The sequence below is a fragment of the Chamaea fasciata genome, unplaced genomic scaffold, assembly GCF_029207755.1.
Source record: "Chamaea fasciata isolate MVZ Bird 193981 ecotype frontalis unplaced genomic scaffold, bChaFas1.0.hap1 SCAF_3, whole genome shotgun sequence".
In the NCBI taxonomy this organism is placed as follows: domain Eukaryota; kingdom Metazoa; phylum Chordata; class Aves; order Passeriformes; family Sylviidae; genus Chamaea; species Chamaea fasciata.
This window is the reverse complement of record NW_027094088.1, coordinates 85,683,973-85,702,268: the sequence shown is the minus strand read 5'-3', so window position 1 is coordinate 85,702,268 and position 18,296 is coordinate 85,683,973. Positions and strand designations below refer to the sequence as shown.

The 18,296-nt window shown below is 35.8% G+C and overlaps 1 protein-coding gene across 6 annotated transcripts in view; it reads left to right on the top strand.

Annotated features, from left to right (window-relative positions):
• ADGRB3 (adhesion G protein-coupled receptor B3) overlaps positions 1–18,296 on the top strand; it is a 448,258-nt gene that overhangs the window by 201,541 nt on the left and 228,421 nt on the right. For all 6 annotated transcript variants that reach the window (XM_066179725.1, XM_066179722.1, XM_066179723.1 and 3 more), the window contains 3 exons: positions 2,473–2,574; positions 3,127–3,233; positions 18,010–18,204. In XM_066179725.1, coding sequence (XP_066035822.1) covers positions 2,473–2,574; positions 3,127–3,233; positions 18,010–18,204 — 404 coding nt within the window. The remainder of the gene's footprint in view (positions 1–2,472; positions 2,575–3,126; positions 3,234–18,009; positions 18,205–18,296) is intronic.

Here is an 18,296-nt window from a genome sequence, read left to right as displayed (position 1 = left end):
CTTTTATTTGCCAATGATAGCAAATTTTACCTCAGTATTTGCTATTTTCTTCTAAATTATGGTAGTTATCTATGATTTTGTACAGAAAACTCATATTTATCTGTGGGCATGTTATGAATTAATTCTGCCATAGTTACAGAAATACTTGTAACTTGTCCTGAGAAGAGCCAGCAGGATCAGCAAGGCTTTTTAACTCCAGTATTTAACTTTTTAACTCACACTCTGGTGTGACTGTAATGCTTCCATGAGCGACATGAGTTGTAGCCTCACAGATGCTTTAATGTGGGTGGATGTCTGATGAGTAAGCTCTGCCAGATAGGTTTTAGCTTTGGGAGGAAGGAGTTTGTTTTTATCTGCAGCACTCCTTGATCCTCGTACAAGGCATTAAAAAGCCAGGAGTCAGCCAGAGACCAAGGAAAGGTCTTTGCCTGGGCCAAGTGAAACTTCTTCCAAGTTCCAGCTGTTCCCACACCTCTTTCCTGATAACTCTAGGTCTTGGCAGTGCCTTTTACTTTGAACACACAACACAAGTGCACTGTATATCTCTGACACTAGGTTAATGTTTCAATATAATCTTGAGTTCTGAAAAATTTAATTCAAAAACACACTAGTACCCTTCCATATACATGGGAAATCTCTGATATTACCTGTGTCTTACTAATGTAAAAGAGAAAATATGGTGGCTTTAAGTGTGCACTTGGATGCATGTATATATTTTTTTTCAGAAAAAAATCCACACATTTAACATTCAATATGTGGAAGGAAGAAGAGTTTTAGTTCTGAGAATCAGCACCTAAAGTGGTGATTAGTGGACACAACACATTTGAAATGGCCACAGCTGCATGACAAATATAGTTCTCAGATAGCTCTAAGCTCTAACAAATTTATGTAATTTATAATATTACCTCCTTATTATGTTAATTTACGCTCCTCAAAACAGAACATTTCTTTTGTTCATAAGGTCATCATAGAATGATAATTGCTTTTGCTTATGTCACCAGATGGCTTATCTTTATCAAAATCTGGTTTTTCCCTGTGTAACACTGTCCTGAAGAATTCACTCTGGGGGCATATCTGAAGCAGGGCTAGTATTCTAGATTATGAATATAACTGACTTTCTTTGGGTTTTGCCATTAATGGATCTCTTGATTTTTCAGCAGCACCAACTGTCTTGATTTACAATTCAGGAATGCTGATGGTGAGGCAAATTTAGCAAGCAATTTTTCTGCCCAACTGTGATTCATATTAGTATTACTGAGCCATCTGCTAGGTATTCTTTGTCCTCTAGAAAGAGAGGGTACAGCTTTGTGCAAAAGTCTACTCAGTTCCCTTGCTCACACTTCCGTCAGCAGAAGTACAAAACAGGGAAGATGGGCAATTTTATGGGTTAGATAATGGAATGGGCAAAATCTGTAGTCTGTTCCTGCCTCTGCTAGAGATCTCCCATGCAACCATGAGTGAATCATTGAATTGCTTTCTGCCTTATCACACCATCTGCTAGAATGAGTTTCCTTTCTCTTTGCTTTTTAATTGTTTTGTAACCAGTTCACTGTAATATAGCAGGGTTACATTTTTTTCTGGAAATCCATACAATAATAAACAATTCCTGATTTTCTCTGCTGATCTTGGAGTGAATTAGATTTCAGTAACTGACATGTCAGTGATGTGAGTTGTGAGATGACTTCAGCCAGATGTTTTCTGTGCTAATCTGATTTATTCAAAAATCGTAAACTGGAATCTACACTAACATACAAAGAGCAAAAAGAATCTGTAGTTGTGACCGTCTGAAAATAAAACATGAAGCATTTGCTGAAGTTTATTTTTCCCCATGCAGTTCTGTTAGTACAAAATAGTGACAATATTTTTTCCCTCTAAATGGTATTGCAATAACCAGTAAAAGGTTCTTTTGCTTTATAGACACTCAGTCCAACATTATTGACAATACTTTCTTAATTACCAACTTGTACTGAAACACATTTCAAAAAAACAACCTGGTTTTATAATAACCTTCAGAATTTAGCACCTTTAGCACGCTTAATGTTTCAACTGTCATTTCAGAACTGAATCTTTCACATAAAGATTCAAATTTAGAAAAATCTTTACAAATTTAAGTTGAAGATTAGCATTATAACTTATCACAGTTTAAGTCTCATCATTTTCTGATTGGTTCTTAGTGTTATTGAGCAAAATATAGCAACAAGGAAAGATTCAAATGTATTAACATTGTAACTACAACCTTAAAAGTGCTTGCTTGCTGGGGAGAATAAAGCCACAGGTTGTATGAAATAAATCCCATCACAAAGACAGATATATAAAATTTCAGGCTTCTCATTTTTGTACTTCTAACTTAAAATTACGCCAAGTTATGTTATCATACATATCTCAGGAAAAGGTAAGATGAAACTGAACACTTATTTTTCTGATGTAAACTATGTTAATGTTTCTATTTAAATTCTCATTTATAAATGACAGCACCTTATGAAATATGTCCTGAAGACTATTTGATGTCAATGGTGTGGAAAAGGACCCCAGCTGGGGACATGGCATTCAATCGATGCCCTCTTAATGCCACAGGTACAGTACTACTCTGAAATCTTATGATGATAAAAAAGGGGAGAAATATTTTGCTTTGTGTTCTAGATAAATGATTACTAGACTCATATAAATATGCATAAATGTGAATACATAAACCTCACATATTTACTTATGCATATGCATGCAAATATACACCTGTACGTATGCTGTCTCTTACAGCTTACATATATGCATGGATCTGTGGTGTATGTACATATATCTGTATATATACATATGTATGCATATACATATGAACATTATAGCCACAGAGAAAAAGCTGACAAGAAACCAATTTGACTGGATCTATCAGGCAAAGCGATGAAAATGAGGGAGAACATAAAACATAAAAAATCTTTTTAATTAAGAAAACACTGCTAAAAAGCAATCAAGTAAACATGGAAATCTTATACTGCTCTCTCTATACTGATGATCATTGCATGAAATTGTTTCTGTGTGTGCCTTTAAACTAGCATGGAATATAGATTAAATAAGGTTTATTCTTTCTGGTTGCTCACTTATATAAATATTTTTTGTGCTCTTTGTGTCTTACAGGCACCACTAGCAGACGCTGCTCTCTCAGTGTTCATGGAGTGGCCTTTTGGGAACATCCAAGCTTTGCTAGATGCATATCAAACGAGTACAGACACTTGCAGCATTCAGTAGGTGCAAAGTCAGCTTTAGTACTTGCTCTGTTTATTCATTGCTAATCACTGGCATAAAGAGAAACTTACTTATTTACTCTTAGGTTTCTCTTAAGCAATACCAAGAGGAAAACAGATCAGAGAAAGAATAATTTATGATAATGGATATTATTTTGATCTTGTATAATGCTAGTGTTTGTGAAATAAGCCTTGTCTTACTGTAGAGGTGGAAAAATGAATCAGATTCCCTTCTTTCATGTCCACTGTGTGAAATTTTCATAGGGGTCAGAGGCAAGACATATTTTAGTTTATTAGAAAATGAGATGTGAATAAATGAGATTTACTGGAAGAGCAACTTGCTGAGAATTTTTTAATACTGTGAATTCTTTAATTGCAGACTAGGAAGCCAGGAATATTTCTTTTTGCTATCAAATTTAGAATTTCACCTTTGAATGTAACAATAAGAAATGATTATAGGGTAGATCTATTGTAGTGCCTTGGAAAAGGTAAAGTAACTCTAGATGAAGAAATGCTATGTGAGCTTTTTTTCAAACAGCCCAACAAAAGGGTTTTTTGCATAGCATAGGCATTACACTTCTGTACAATTATGTACCTCCTAAACATGTTTACATGGATAGATGTAATACATTATGTATATTGCTTTATAAAGATGATACCGTGGTATATGTTAGGTATATTAGTTACCCTCTATGTCCCTTAGCTGAAGCATTCAACCAGGTTACTGCTAATAGTGGGAAATGAGCCTTTGAAGATTCTCATGGACAATGGGTTTTCCCTGCATGATATATTCTACTGACATTCTTATTACTCTGCATCCTTTTCCAAAGGCCACTACTCCGTTTATCATTCCGCAGAGACACACTAATACAGCTCTGTGCTTCATAATTTCCCAGCTTCTCAACCAAGTGCAACACTCCTGTAACATGTTTAAAATTTTTTGGTGGCTTGAAAAGCACTAGCCTGGCTTCCATTCCTCAAATCTGGATTCCTACTTAGAGGAGATTTTGATGAATTCCTTTGAGCTGAATTTCTGTTTCATTAGACTCATTTTATTTGAGGCCTGGGATTCAGTTTCAGGGTAGGCCAAAGCAAGAATTATTTTAAAAATAGGACAAAATATATTGTCAAAGGAATTTTCCCCACCACACAGAAGCTTCTATTTTACACAGCTGCCTGCATGCTCATCTCTGCCTTTAGTGTTTGTACTCAAAAACACATTAAGTTGGCTGTAATACTTTTGTATTTAATAATTTTGGTATTCTATTCTGTTGCAAAAATTTCATTTGTTAAGTCTGTGCTAGTTAGCAACTCAAACTATGCAAAATGCTGTTTCATGCTATTCAGTGGTTTGACTTACCTGGCTTTGGTAGTCACTGGTAATTTTTCAGAGCCACAAGTCTGACTTGGGTGAGCAAAAGAAGAGATTTCTAACCTAGAGCAGATTTATCTTTTCTTAATATATTTCCTATTTGGGAAATATTAATTATGAGTAAATGACACTGTGGAATATTCTTTCTGCCAAAGAACATTTTTAAATGGTAAGAAGGTAATGCTTCTTTAAAGTTACACAAGCACCTAAACATATCTTTTTTTACTGCACAAAATTTAAAGTCTAGCTCGTGCATACAAATTAAAGAAGAAAAATGGACTTCTTTTACACTTGGGAGCTGTTCACAAGGAAAATTGGTCTGTCTTACATCTTTCTGCTTCTCCAAGTGAACAACGCAGCATATTTAAAGAATCAGAGAAAACAGAGGTAAAGACCTATAAGGTCATCGCCTTGCAAATGTAGGCTTGTCCCCCCACGATACATATGCCAGTTCCATAAATCCTTGAAAATAGGGCTTTATAAGGAAGCTGCTGACAGACGCTGTTGCTATAATAAATATGTGCACTTATGAAAGCATTTATGAGTTGTCTCAGTGCGCTTAACTTACCAATAAAGTTATTTAACCAGCTCAGACCAGGAATAGAGGGGGGGTATCACTCTGAATATTCCTCAAAAATCTGAGCTGAATCCCTTTAATTTTTTATCTGAAATATATAAAAGAAAATTAGATGCACAGTTTTCAAAAAAAGAAAAAGTTCCTGAAGTATGTAAAGCAGTTGATATACATAAATAAAATATTTAATATATTAAAGCATAGAATACAGACAAATCCCTGTCTTTTTGCCCTTCAAACAAGCTGCATATGATCTAGAACCAGAAATCACATAGTAGAATCCACATGATGCGGTACCTAAGAAAATATTATCTAAAGAAAGGTGTTCAGTATGATGGAGGTCAGAGAAGATTTCCTTGGCCATAGACCCTGCTTAACTGGCTACACAGGTGCTGAACTGGAAGCTTATAGTTATACTAGTAAATAAACTTCAGCTTAAAAGCCATCCTTGTAGTCATCTGCACTGTTTAAGTGGGTATGTGTTAGCATGCTCCCTGGCCATTTCAGACCATACCAGAGAGCACTCTCCCAAACAATGCCTACCATCTGCATAGCAGAGAGGCCGTTGTCAGCAGGCAATAAAAGCATGGTTTTCTGGGACAGAGGAGGGATAGAGAGTTTAATGTGAGGAAACCACAATTCTTTGCTATACATAGTGTAGAATTTTACCATATAATAACAGGTGATGGCCCCCTGAAGACTGTTTCCTTACTGTATGCAACTACTGTACATTCACTGCCTCATGCACAAAGCTTCTTGTATTTTTACAGTTTTCTCTACTACTCACCTGGAATTGACATAGGACAAATTTCAACCCTTAATAAGCAGTGTTAAAGAATCTGAAACCCAGCTAGTGCTGTGTATTCTTCAGCTTGACTCAAGACTTGTACTAAGACCAACATGGTAGCTCTGTAAATCATCCTAGAATGGCAGCATATTTCAATCTTAAAATCAATTTGAAAGTCTATTTGTAATGATGGAGAGTCGTTAAACTAAAAATACACCCATAATGCTAAATATACTTTTCTCATAATCCCCAGCACCATGAATAACATGGCTTTTTTCAATCACTTAGAGAATGTGCCAGGCAGACTTCCTTCCTCTACTGCATGCCCTGGCACTTCAGATGTAGGTTATGGTACCACAGAGGAAAATGGGGTTGAGTTACATTGTCTGGACTCTTTTTGTTACGTATGTCAATATTATGCTTAATATTCTATTGCAACAGTTTCAGAATAATTCCCAGTCTTAAATTAATATATCTTCCCAATATATTTTTGAGATGAGTCTGTACTACATCTCCATCTTTTGTTGATGGAGGACTGAGACCACTTATGCAGGAAATTTATATCAAGCCTTCTGAATTAGTGCCTAGCCACTCTTCCTTCTTAATGTTCCTGCATCTCCATGGGGCAACTCAGAAAATACCTGGCATAGTAAAAATATAACAACCACAGGGCCTCTAAAGAGACTCTGCACTTGAACATGATGAAATAGTAGAGGGGGATGGTTTGACTTGTGGAGATCTACACTCAGTTTATGTCTTTCAAGGGCATCATGTCCTACACGATAGGAGTTTGAGGAAAAGCAGTTAAGAGAATTATACATGTCAGCTGTGCTACAAATGTACAGACTGTACTTTTGTTAGTTTATTTTAACTAATGCACTATGGAGTACAGGTTCCTTTTAAAGCTAGGGATGATAATTAGATCTCTTTCAATAACAGAACCAATTTATCCTACATTTGATACAAATCAATCATCAAATGAATTCAACAAACACTGTTTGACCAGCTTATACAGCTGGTTGACTAATAAGAAAATTTATTCACTGAACATATTAAGGGACAAAAATGCCCAAATCCACAAAATAATCCTTTAGGAAATTATTTGCTTAGCTCTAATAATAATATTTAAAGAACCTAATTATGATTATTCTTTCTAAAGCACTATAAGTGGAAAATTCCAGAGTGATAAATAGGTACACTTTGATTCCTGGAATCATAACCTAGAGCTTCAAGCAATGACTTGATGAGCAGAAAAAGAAACATCACAGATCATATACCAGATTTTGTTCTGGTTTTCTTGCATTGTCCTAATGTGTTTGCAGTGTCTGCAGGTTTGCATTAAGAAAATGTTCTTAGTCAAGCAGAATGTCTTGAGTCTCTTACCAGTCATTGTAGCTGAGAATATTTTGCCAAATTATGTGCAATTTGTTAAATGTATTCTTGAGAAAAAAGAGATTGCAACAAGAAATCCTTCCAAGTGTCTTTTTTATTGTGGGTAGAGGTAAACTCATAGGGTTTAATAAACTCAGTTCCTTCTGGAAAGTTCTTAGTCACATACTGATCACCAGAGTTTTGTTAATAGCAAGGAATTTCCTTCATTTCTTTAATTCCATATTAAATTCTCAGTTTGGAGGATTTTTCCCTTCTGTAGGATAGACAATTTGGATTTTCAGACCATTTTACAGAATCAATTACTGCTATAGCAGAAGTATGGACCTTGCTGAAGCCTGTTCTCTCTTTCTACCCTTGGCATATAGCTTCATTTTCTGAAAACTGAACTACTTCAATCTAACTAACATACATACTTTAATCTCTTTAGAGTGTATCTGTTGCTAGCTTAATGGACTGTTATATGTTGAAAGACAGATTAGATCTAATGACCCAAACTTAGTCTGTATAATATTATGAAGAATGTTCCTCATTCCTCATTATTGTCTTTTGATCTGGAAGCAGAAAATGATGTGCCTAATTATTTTACACAGAATTGTCTACTTTACCCAGTACTTGGCTAGCCTGGACTGGTATCTTCTGAGGTGTGGTTTGAGATTTTTTTTTTTTTTACTTTATTTGGATAAACAGGGTAAAATCTTTCCTGAGACTTAGAAATTTATTTGTGCTGTGATTATGAGTGACTGCAGGACCAGGAGTAGAATCAGTGATTAGGGCCCCACAGGCCTATTTCAGATGATATCCAAGAAAAACAAAAAAAGACTGAAATGCCTCAAATAAGAGTACATTTTGCATTTATACGCTCTTGAAGCTTATCAAATCTGGTATGGTACAAGCAACAAGACTAAGAAACAAGACCTCAGAATCAGGAATAATCTACATTACCATGCTTCCAAGAAGCATAGATAAAGAATTCTTCATCTATTCTTAGTACATTCTATGGATAATAGCCACCTGAAATAGAAAAAACCACAGCAAAATAAACAAAACAAAACAAAACTAAACTAAACTAAACTAAACTAATTGAAATGAGAAACCACTCTCCTCATCCCCAATTGTCCAAAATGTAAAATACAGGAAAGAAAAGATGAATGGGGGCTAATGAAAAAAACTAAAATGAGAATAAAATAGTTAGGTGTGGAAGAACAATGAGATTTCACATTTTATGAGCTTTTTAGGAACTGAATATTGAAGCTTTTCTGACCATTTTTAATGAAAACCATTAATACATAAAATCTTACCATGGAGCATTAGAAATTGATTTTGTGAAAATTGAGGAAATACTTGAATACATAGGTTATTTCTGTTTTCTACTCTGTTATGCCTTCATACTAAGCAATAGGATTTATTGAATAAAAAAAAAACCCCAACAAACCAACAACAACAACAACAAAACAGCATAATTTTGTATGGGATCGGCTTAGAAAAGTATTAGTAACATATTATTGTCTTACCACACACTGAAATATCCCTGTTGCCTAAAGTGAGTTTTCCTCTACATTTCTTTTGGACGCTCTAGTTTGGAAGGGATTTGAACTACACTCATAAATAATGATCGAAGACTAAAGGCTGTTATCAAGAAACTTGGTTCCTGAAAGACATCTTCAATAGTATCAGAAAATCTCTGCTAATACAGAGCATTTTATAAACCTGTGTAGCACAGTTTTCTAACCTGGATGATGAAATTCTATATTTAGTTTCTCTGATAAAAAGAAGGCAGCAATTTAATAGAATCATACAGTGGTTTGGGTTGAAAAGGATCTTAAAAAAACATCTAGTTCCATTCCTCCTGCCATAGGCAAGGCACATTTCAGAAGATCAGGTCCCTCCAGGGACAGGGAACACACAACTTCTCCAACTGGTTCCAGGGCCTCACCATATTCACAGTAAAGAATTTCTCCCTAATATCTAATCTAAATCTACCCTCTTTCAGTTTGAAGCCATTCCCCTTTGTCCTGTCAGTACACGGTCTTGTAAAAAGGTACTGGAAGGCTACTATAAAATCTTTCTAGAGCCTTCTCCCCAGCTGAATAATCCCAACTCTCTCAGCCATTCCTCATAGGAGTGGTGGTTCATCATCTCTATAGTCCTTCTCTGGACTCACTCCTACAGGTCTATGCCCTTCTTTTGTTCGGGGTCCCAGAACACAGTGCCACTTTTTGTGATATAACGCCTAATACAACATGAATTCATGCAAAATGGGCTGCTTTTTATCAGAAAGTTGGAAAACTAAAATATCTCCTAACTCTTGAGAGTTAGGAAGGAAAAAATCTACATATGAATTATCACACTGATGTCAAAATATTAGCACTTACAAAGGATCATGGGAACTTATGCAGGTGAATCTTTACATACCAAACTAATAATATAGCCATAAAAATGCATTTCTGCTGCTTCTGCTCATACTATAATTTTGTTTCAACTTTTTCCACAGCAGCGTTATTCACAATTTTGCAAGTGCTTGGCTAAAATATAATTTGATAAAAAAGAGCTTTGAGGTGAATAATGATTTGCTCAGCTGCAGCTCATTAGAGATGATTTTGTTTCTCCAAATTATATTACAAGGGCAGCGTATCAGCCTGTCCATGTACTCCTCACTGAAATGACTGCTGTACTCTGGGGAATGAAAGGCTTCCTCCTAAAAAATTTACTGCTCTTTTTTTTTTTTTTTGCTACTTTAGTGTTTCATTTCTTTTTATATAGCTGCAGAGCAAAGCAGCCAGGCTTAGTTTTATAGATTTGAATGCAGAGGCCTCAAAAACAACATTTTTGTTCTTCCTCAGTCTATACTCTTGTTGATATATGCCAGCTATTCCTCTTCAGCTTCACAGCTTTTGATAGGCAGGTACTTCCCTTTCCTCAATTCCCTTGTAAGGCCACTTTCCGTTATCTTGTCTGGAGGATGACAAACTTTTCTTTCATCAGAGAGCAACTGATCAAGAGATTGTGAGTTTTCTTCTGCCTCACTGCCATTTTCCCATTCTACACAGGAGAAGATTAAAACTTCAGGGAAAAAAAGCTAATGAATTTCCTATCACTGTTGACTTGATGGTGAGGGCACTCTACAACTACCTGAAAGGAGATCTCTTCTCCCAGGTAAAAAGTGACAGGATAAGAGAAAATTACCTCAAGTTGCACCAGGGAGGCTTTAGACTAGATATTAGGAAAAGTTCTTCCTGGAAAAGATTGTCAAGCCTCAAATCCTGGAGGTATTTAAAAGACATACAGGTGTGGCACTCGGGGACATAGTTTAGTGATGGATTTGGCAGTGCTGAGATAACGGTTGGATTTGATGCTATTAAAGGTCCTTTCCAACCTAAATAATAAATACTTTTATGATTATGTGATCTTGCCAACATATACATGCATCTCAATATTAGAGATGCTATACAGTAGGAAAAAACAATTGTCTGATTTTCTGCACAAGCACGTCACAGCTTTACTCAACCTGAAGAGCTCCTTTTCTTCCTTTCTGCTTTTGAAAATCTGTTTTTTAATAGACAACCAATCCTACTTGTTAAATTCAAAGAAAAGTCCCCACTGTAATTTTAAGGTCCATAATAATTTTTCCATGTCTGGAACAGACGTATTTACGGAAGATCAATGTGTGTGTTAAATGAAATATGGTCCTGTATTTGCTGCTGCTGCTGTGTCTTCTGCAGTAGTGAGCAGATGAGTGTTCCCTGATCACACTGATATTCCCAACCAACCAACCAACCAACCAACCAACCAACCAACCAACCAACCAACCAACACTGCAGCCACAGATGAACTTCACTAGGGCATGGCCAGAGGTAAAACAATAAAAAATCCATTTAAAAGCTCAATAAAGGAAGATTTCATCTAATTTTCCCTTAAAGTCTACCAGAACTGCTGGAACCTTCACTCCAACTGAATGTGGAACTAGCTGTGAAATGACTGCAAGAGTTTGGCTTGGCGGCAGGAGACAAAAAAAGAAGTGGTCACAGCATCTTACACTTACAATCATACCCTTGCTTTTTTGTCCACTATTTAATTTGCTGCATTCCCCCACCATGGTTCATTAAGTATATGAGGGTCAAAGGATTTTTCTCTTGCTTATTACTTTATGCAGCACAGCCATGCAGAAATTAGGGCTCCCAAATAATGCTAATTTCTTTAAAAAAAACTTCTTGCTTTGTCCTGCAAATGAAAGTGAGTGTCAAGGAAATGACTGCTTAAAAGCAAAATGAAATATGTATAGAAATTGGTTAAAATCAAGTAAGCATTTCAATTGAAGCTTTTAACAGAGCTTTATTGTTTAGAGACATATACTTACAAGGATGACCATGTAGCATAAAAAATGAAAGACAACTCATTTTTAGTACATCCCTTTGTGACCTGTACCCTTAGCCATTCAGTCAGTATGGAGAACCAGGAGACTTTACCCCAGGCAATGTTATGTCTGTCATAAAATTAAAACAACCCTCTCAGAGTCGTCATTCTCTTTTTCCTCTCAACTCTTGCTCTTGTCAGGTTGCATTATACACAGATAACACAAATCTTGAAGACATGCCCTCTGGTTAAAAACAGAAACAACAATAACAACAACAAGATCTCTCACACAACATGCCAACGTGAGCAGAATTTAATCACAGATAATTGGAACATTTAAGAGCAGTACTTAATAAAATCATAATGCAAGGCCTGATCAACAAAAACAAAAATAAGTATAAGAAAAAAGAGTGATTTGTTCAATGATTATTCATTCCTAATCCCGAGACTCATCTGTTATTCTACTGAGAGCAGTCTTATCTATTCAAAATATTCATTAAAATGTTTTGCTGGATCCATGCACACATCAAAATACTGAAAATGTATAATTAGTTTCTCTCTGTTACCTATTTAATGCCTATAGCTCAAGGATTAGAATTGACAATATTGATGATGATGATGATGACGATGATGATTTTGATTAAAAAAGGAAATTATGTAATGGCCTAACATGGTAAAAAAAATCTCTTGAACAAAATAGTAGGAGTCTCATAAAAGAGGGCAGAAAAAAAAATGCAGAAAGAGGGAAACATTCCTTTGAGATGTTCACATTCTTCTAAAAACATTTTTGACCTTCACCCATACTAGATTTTTTTCAAAGATTCTTCTATAAACCTGATCACATATGGAAGAGCACATGCAATTTCATCTGTGCAGATATTAATTTTGCCTGAGATTAATGTCTAAAACAGCAAAGGATTCTGTGTAATTAATCCACCTTCTTTCCTCTAAAGCCAAATCCCTATTTTAAGGAACAGTTTGCTTAAAAATATTTGGAAGTATATGACAGTGGAACGACTGTTTTTTGAAATAATGAAGTGATCCTTTTTTTTTTTTTTTTTTTTTAGTCTAAATACATTTTGAAGAAATTCCTTAAAGCATTGGGTTACAGTGATTTCAGCTTAGTGCACAGAGGCACAGATAGAAGCACAGTTTCTGCAAAAACTTGGTTCAGAAGATTGCACACCATGATGACAAAAATGCAGGAAGGCTAAAGTTCAGTTTCAGGGCACTCCTTAAACATTGACTTTTCTGGTTGGGGTAAATTATAGGAGGCTTTAGTTGGGGTTTCAGAACATTTGCAAGGATGTGTTACAGAATTACAGAACTGAGAGGAAATTAATGAGATCATCCGGCCCAAACTTGTGTCCCATCAGAATCAGCTATACTTGTGTTATTCCAGCTTTTTATTTTTCTTGGCTGTTACTAAGCCCTCCAGTATGGAAGTCTGCATAGTCTGTTCAGGTAAACTGTACATCCTTTCCTTTACAGTTGTAAAGTTTTCCTTAATTTATATCCTTAATCTTCCTTTACACAATGTATACAAATTACCTTTTCCCTTTTCTGCTGTATACAAAGGGAATATATGATTGCTGCCTTCTGTGCACAAAATGTTTATTTACTAGTGTGTTATCGTGATTAAAATTGAGACTACTAACTAATTTCACTGATGAAAAAGTGGAAATTTACTTTGTATTGCTTGAGCCCCGTCTTTCATAAAATACTGAATATAAAGAAAATACTGCTGGCATGACATTAGGTTATTAATATTTAAATGTATACCTGAAAGTGTACAGACCTTACTCTGTTTCTTTTGAAAGATAGATTAAATTATATTCTCAAACACTGAAACAGCCTGAAAATAGACAAATAAATTGCAAATACTTTATTATATTGAGCGAAAATAAAGTTCTGTGCCAAAACAGTTGAAGGACTATCTATTGAATATCAGAAAAAAAAGCCTGTAATGAAGATTTTGTCAATTATGAACAGTGACATCACATTACAGATGTGGTGTGAACATTATTTCAATTTCTACATCTAAAGAGCACTGTATTTTGGAAAATATTAGCATTGAGTTCTGAAATTGAAAAGCAAAGTGGTTTGCAGATTATGAGCAATTTCAGGATGTATTTTTATTTCAAATGATCTTTTCTCACTTCTGTATAAGGCTTACTAATTTGGGTTCTTATAGTTCCCCCTACCATAAAATGCATTAATGACATCATTAGTAATACCTGGCCATGAATCCAACATCATCTTAAAAAATAATTAAAAATGGTTGATGGTGTAGTTACTCTTCAAATTAATAATTCTTTTCAGTCTTTTATAGGTTTCTTGAGAGTTCATTGTTTTCTGTTCTTTTAAACCACATCTAGCTGCTAAGTTTGCAGTAATTACTATGCAGTAATGAATTGTACTCCAATGCCGACAGCCTAGAAGATCTGACTTTGTAAGGAGGCATTTTTACTATATCATACTTTCTGATAAACTGGGGGACAAAGGCAGCTGGACCCTGAGTCAAAGTCCAGTTAAACATTTCAGTAATTTTTCAAGTATGCAGCCATACAGTGCAGGCAGATAAGGGCTGGACTGACAACTGAAGTGTCAGTTTAACAGCTGCTTCATTTCACTATCTCTCGGCTCATAAACTTTATTTTTAATGACCCTGCCTGTAAGACCACTAAAAAATGACCTTCATACAGGGAACTACAAGGACCTAAAGTGGTGACTAAAATAGCTTTCTTGGGCAGTGCATAATATCACAGTGACCGTAGCACAGAAAATAGGCAGTATGGTGAGAAAGACATTATAGTAACTACTGATGAAAATATTTTGTATTTTCGTGCAGAAAGATTACTTTGATAGCTGTGCAACATTTCAGTACCTTCAACTTATACTAATATGAACATCCTCAGTGGCTTTAATGGTATTGTGCCAGTTTACATCAACTGAGTGATTTTAAAGTTGTATTTTCTTGTTGTGAGCTGTTTTACAACAAGAAAATACATTATATAATAAACAGATAAAAAAGAGGCTGTTAATTTTCCCCTGCACATTCCTTGCTGGTCTTAGAAAAAACTTCTCTTAATTAACTCTAATTTTCACCACTTTTCTTAGTTAAACACACTGTAACCTTCTGTTTTCTTGTGCTGTTTCTAAGGATAGGCTGCTAGTCTAACTTAAGGCAGTGTGGGACTGGAGAGGGAAAGAAACTTCCATGCTGGAGCTTGAGAGGATGGAAAGAAAGATGCTCTTGGAGCTGTGTGTGAGTGGTGTGTATGAGGGAGAAAGGATCCTTGGGCTGGGAAATTGAGATTTCTGAGTATGCAATTTAACAAAAAATAGTTCCAAACTGAGCTGTAGTTTTTAAGAGCCAGTAAATTCTGAGATACTTTGAACCACTTGCATCACAACCCTGGCTACTTTTGAAGCAGGTATAATAACTGTAATAACTTAGTCCTGTGACATTGTGGGCACTTGCTAGACCTTTTTCATCACTGTGTCCAAAGAGCAACCAAAATGTCTTCCTGAAAGCATTAAGGCCGTACTACATCTCCCACTTATGTTTTTTGAGATCTGCAATAAAAAACCAGGGTTTTACTTGTTTGAAAGTATAAAAACCAGTCAAAAGTAGGATCATTTCAATTTATTATTTGCAGTCCAAGAGCAGCTGAGGCCAAGACTTCTGTGGGCTTTGTCCCAGATCTCTGTGTGTCCCAAAACCATCAACAACTTGGCCCCTGCCATCTTTAAAATGTGTATTTAAAGTCTTTTAGGAGCATGGAAAAACAAATGGGAGGTGAACATACAGATAAAGCAAAAGAAAGCAGAATAATGCACTACAAAATAACTTGCTGAATAGTTCAACAGCCTTCAACAGCCTTTCCTACCAGTGTTTATAGAGGCGTAACAGCACAGCAGTTTTTATGAGGACTCATTAATTGTTGTTATTACTGGTATTAAAAGAATATCTTTTTTCTCACTTAAACCCTGCCTTCAAGTTTTGTGATGCCTTTCACACAGTACATTCTGAGGCACACATTAGATTTGGGAGTTCAGCTATATGGACAGTCTTTTATGTGGTATGTCTTTTGGGCTTGACTAAAGGTACACTCAGTATTGTTAATCCTCAAAATCTGGAAACGTTCTGGTGTAAGGAACAGGTGGATGAGTTAAAGCAAAAGTTCTGCTCTTAGTGTTACTCTGCTGGCTGATGCTCTTTTCACTTGCTACTGAGACACAATGTGTGAGCAGATGAGGCAAATGGCAACATTTCACAAGAAAATTTTCTCAGCAAAAATGAACAAATCAAGTTCGTGTTTGCTTTCACTTGTTCCCAAGAAAGTAGTTCATAATGTTATGTGTACAATATCAGATTCCTGAATTTACGGAAATTAATTTCCCTTCATTCTCCCACCTTTTCCTTCACTACTATTTTCATACACAATTATGTCCAAAATCTCCTTCTAAAAGGAATAGAAACTGCACAAAATTATTTCTGCAAGCAAGCTTTTTTCCTGTTTAAGTATTGCAGTACTCTGAAGACCAAGGGGGGTATTTCTGCTGAAACATTTGTTTAAAAAATGCAACCAACCAAACAAAGCAATTAATGGTCTTAGTTCTCACTGATTTTTTCCTAAATATTAATACTACTATTATGCTTGTACCTCTGTAGTCATGGTATGGAATAGATTCACTCCCTGTCCATGATGCAGCAGGCAGGTATTCTCTCAGTTCTCAAGTATTTCTAGGGGTATGTTAAGGCACTTGTGGTCCATAACAATCCCCAGCCGCTCTTAAAGATGATTTAAGGCCATGAAGGAAGCCTGAAGCAGCCACTTTGCCCAGCCCCAGCTGTGTTATGTATATCTGGTTTGTCTGACCACTGGTTGAGAATGTAACCAAATTATGAACCAACAGCATGACAAAGCCCCCCTCCCCCCCCCCCCCACTTCTTAGAATTAGTACATCAGAGGATGATTGAATTTACTTTAATTGCTTTCACGGGAGTTATTTTGAATCCTTTTAAACACTTCTATTATATAGTGAATTCTTATATATTATTTTATATAATGAATGCATTCATATTGCCACAAAGTGTCAGTGGAGATCTGTAAGTGCCAAAAAGTATCTTTACACTCTTCCTTCCACATCACTGCCATATTATCACAGAATCATCAAGGTTGGAAGAGACTTTCAGTATCATCTAGTTCAACTATATGTTACATTAATAATTTTTCCCTCTATATGTCAGTAATAAGGCAAGTTAAAAAGCAATTGAAGATACATTTTTAAAGACTGTGACAACATTTTTGTTGCCAGTTGCATAGTATTTTCAGCCCTCCTGCTTAGAGTGAGGTCTGTCTTGGGTAATTCTCTTCTATCTAAAAACCTTCAAAGTCAGGATATTTTATGATTCTATGACATTTTAGTTTTCAATTCAGAATACCTTGTGCTTTTATGCATAAATTATTATGTATTTAAAAAATAGGTTTTTTAACCCATGTGCACTTTCTTTTAGCCTTGTCCTGTCTTTGTGTTACTCTATGCATCTTCCTGGGATCCTGAGTCAGCTTTGAGAAATAACCAGATCCACAACTTCAGGCTCTTATCAGGAGGGTACTTTGAGCATGTTTGTTCTGGATCACTAGCCCTGAACACATCTGCTGGGAGAGCTACTGCTAAAGTATGCTCTTTTGGCAGATACACAGGAGCTATTCATAATTTAATTTACGTTTCTTGGAAAAAGCAAACAGGATTGTTCCAAGTTAACACCTTTGTGCTAGTGTTACAGAAGAGAGCACCATAACCAGCTTCCAACTGAACCACCCGTCTCGCACTGACTAGCCAAGCTGGGCTGGCAGAGGTGAAAGGTCTTCTCTCCTACTATAAATTAGATTATAACAAGTACTGCCTTAGCATATATTCCTTTCAGATGTCTTAGTTGGTAAATGAGGGGCAGCTGTGGTTGTACAGATGTTCTTCTGAGGAAGGGCTGTTCCTTGATGCATCATGACAACAAATTAAAGCTGCAGTCCAGCCCGTAGAGTTCCAAGAAGCAAATGTGTGAAACACAAGAAGTTCAGAAGCTTTCAGTATAAAATCAATGATGCTCTGATAAAAATAATATTTCTATCACTATCGACTACTATTTAGTCTTGTCTTTAACGGGATTTTTTTTAACGGGATTTTTTTTAAACTAGTTTTTACATTTAATGTTTTGGCAGGTGTTTAGAATTTATCATACACTTTTCTCAGTAAAGTTGGTTCTGATAATAGTGTTTTTCTTTCGTTACAGATTAAAGAGCACCTTGCCAAGGGTCAGAGGATGTTGGCTGGTGATGGCATGTCCCAAGTAACCAAGACCCTATTGGATCTAACACAGAGGAAAAATTTTTATGCTGGAGACCTTCTAATTTCTGTGGAAATTCTCAGAAATGTTACAGACACATTTAAAAGAGCAAGTTATATCCCTGCATCTGATGGGGTGCAGGTAAGAGAAACATTGTGAAGGTAGTTTTGCCCACAGAGGAAATGAAAGTCTTCCACATGATAGACATAAGCATTCTTCATGTAAAACAAAGA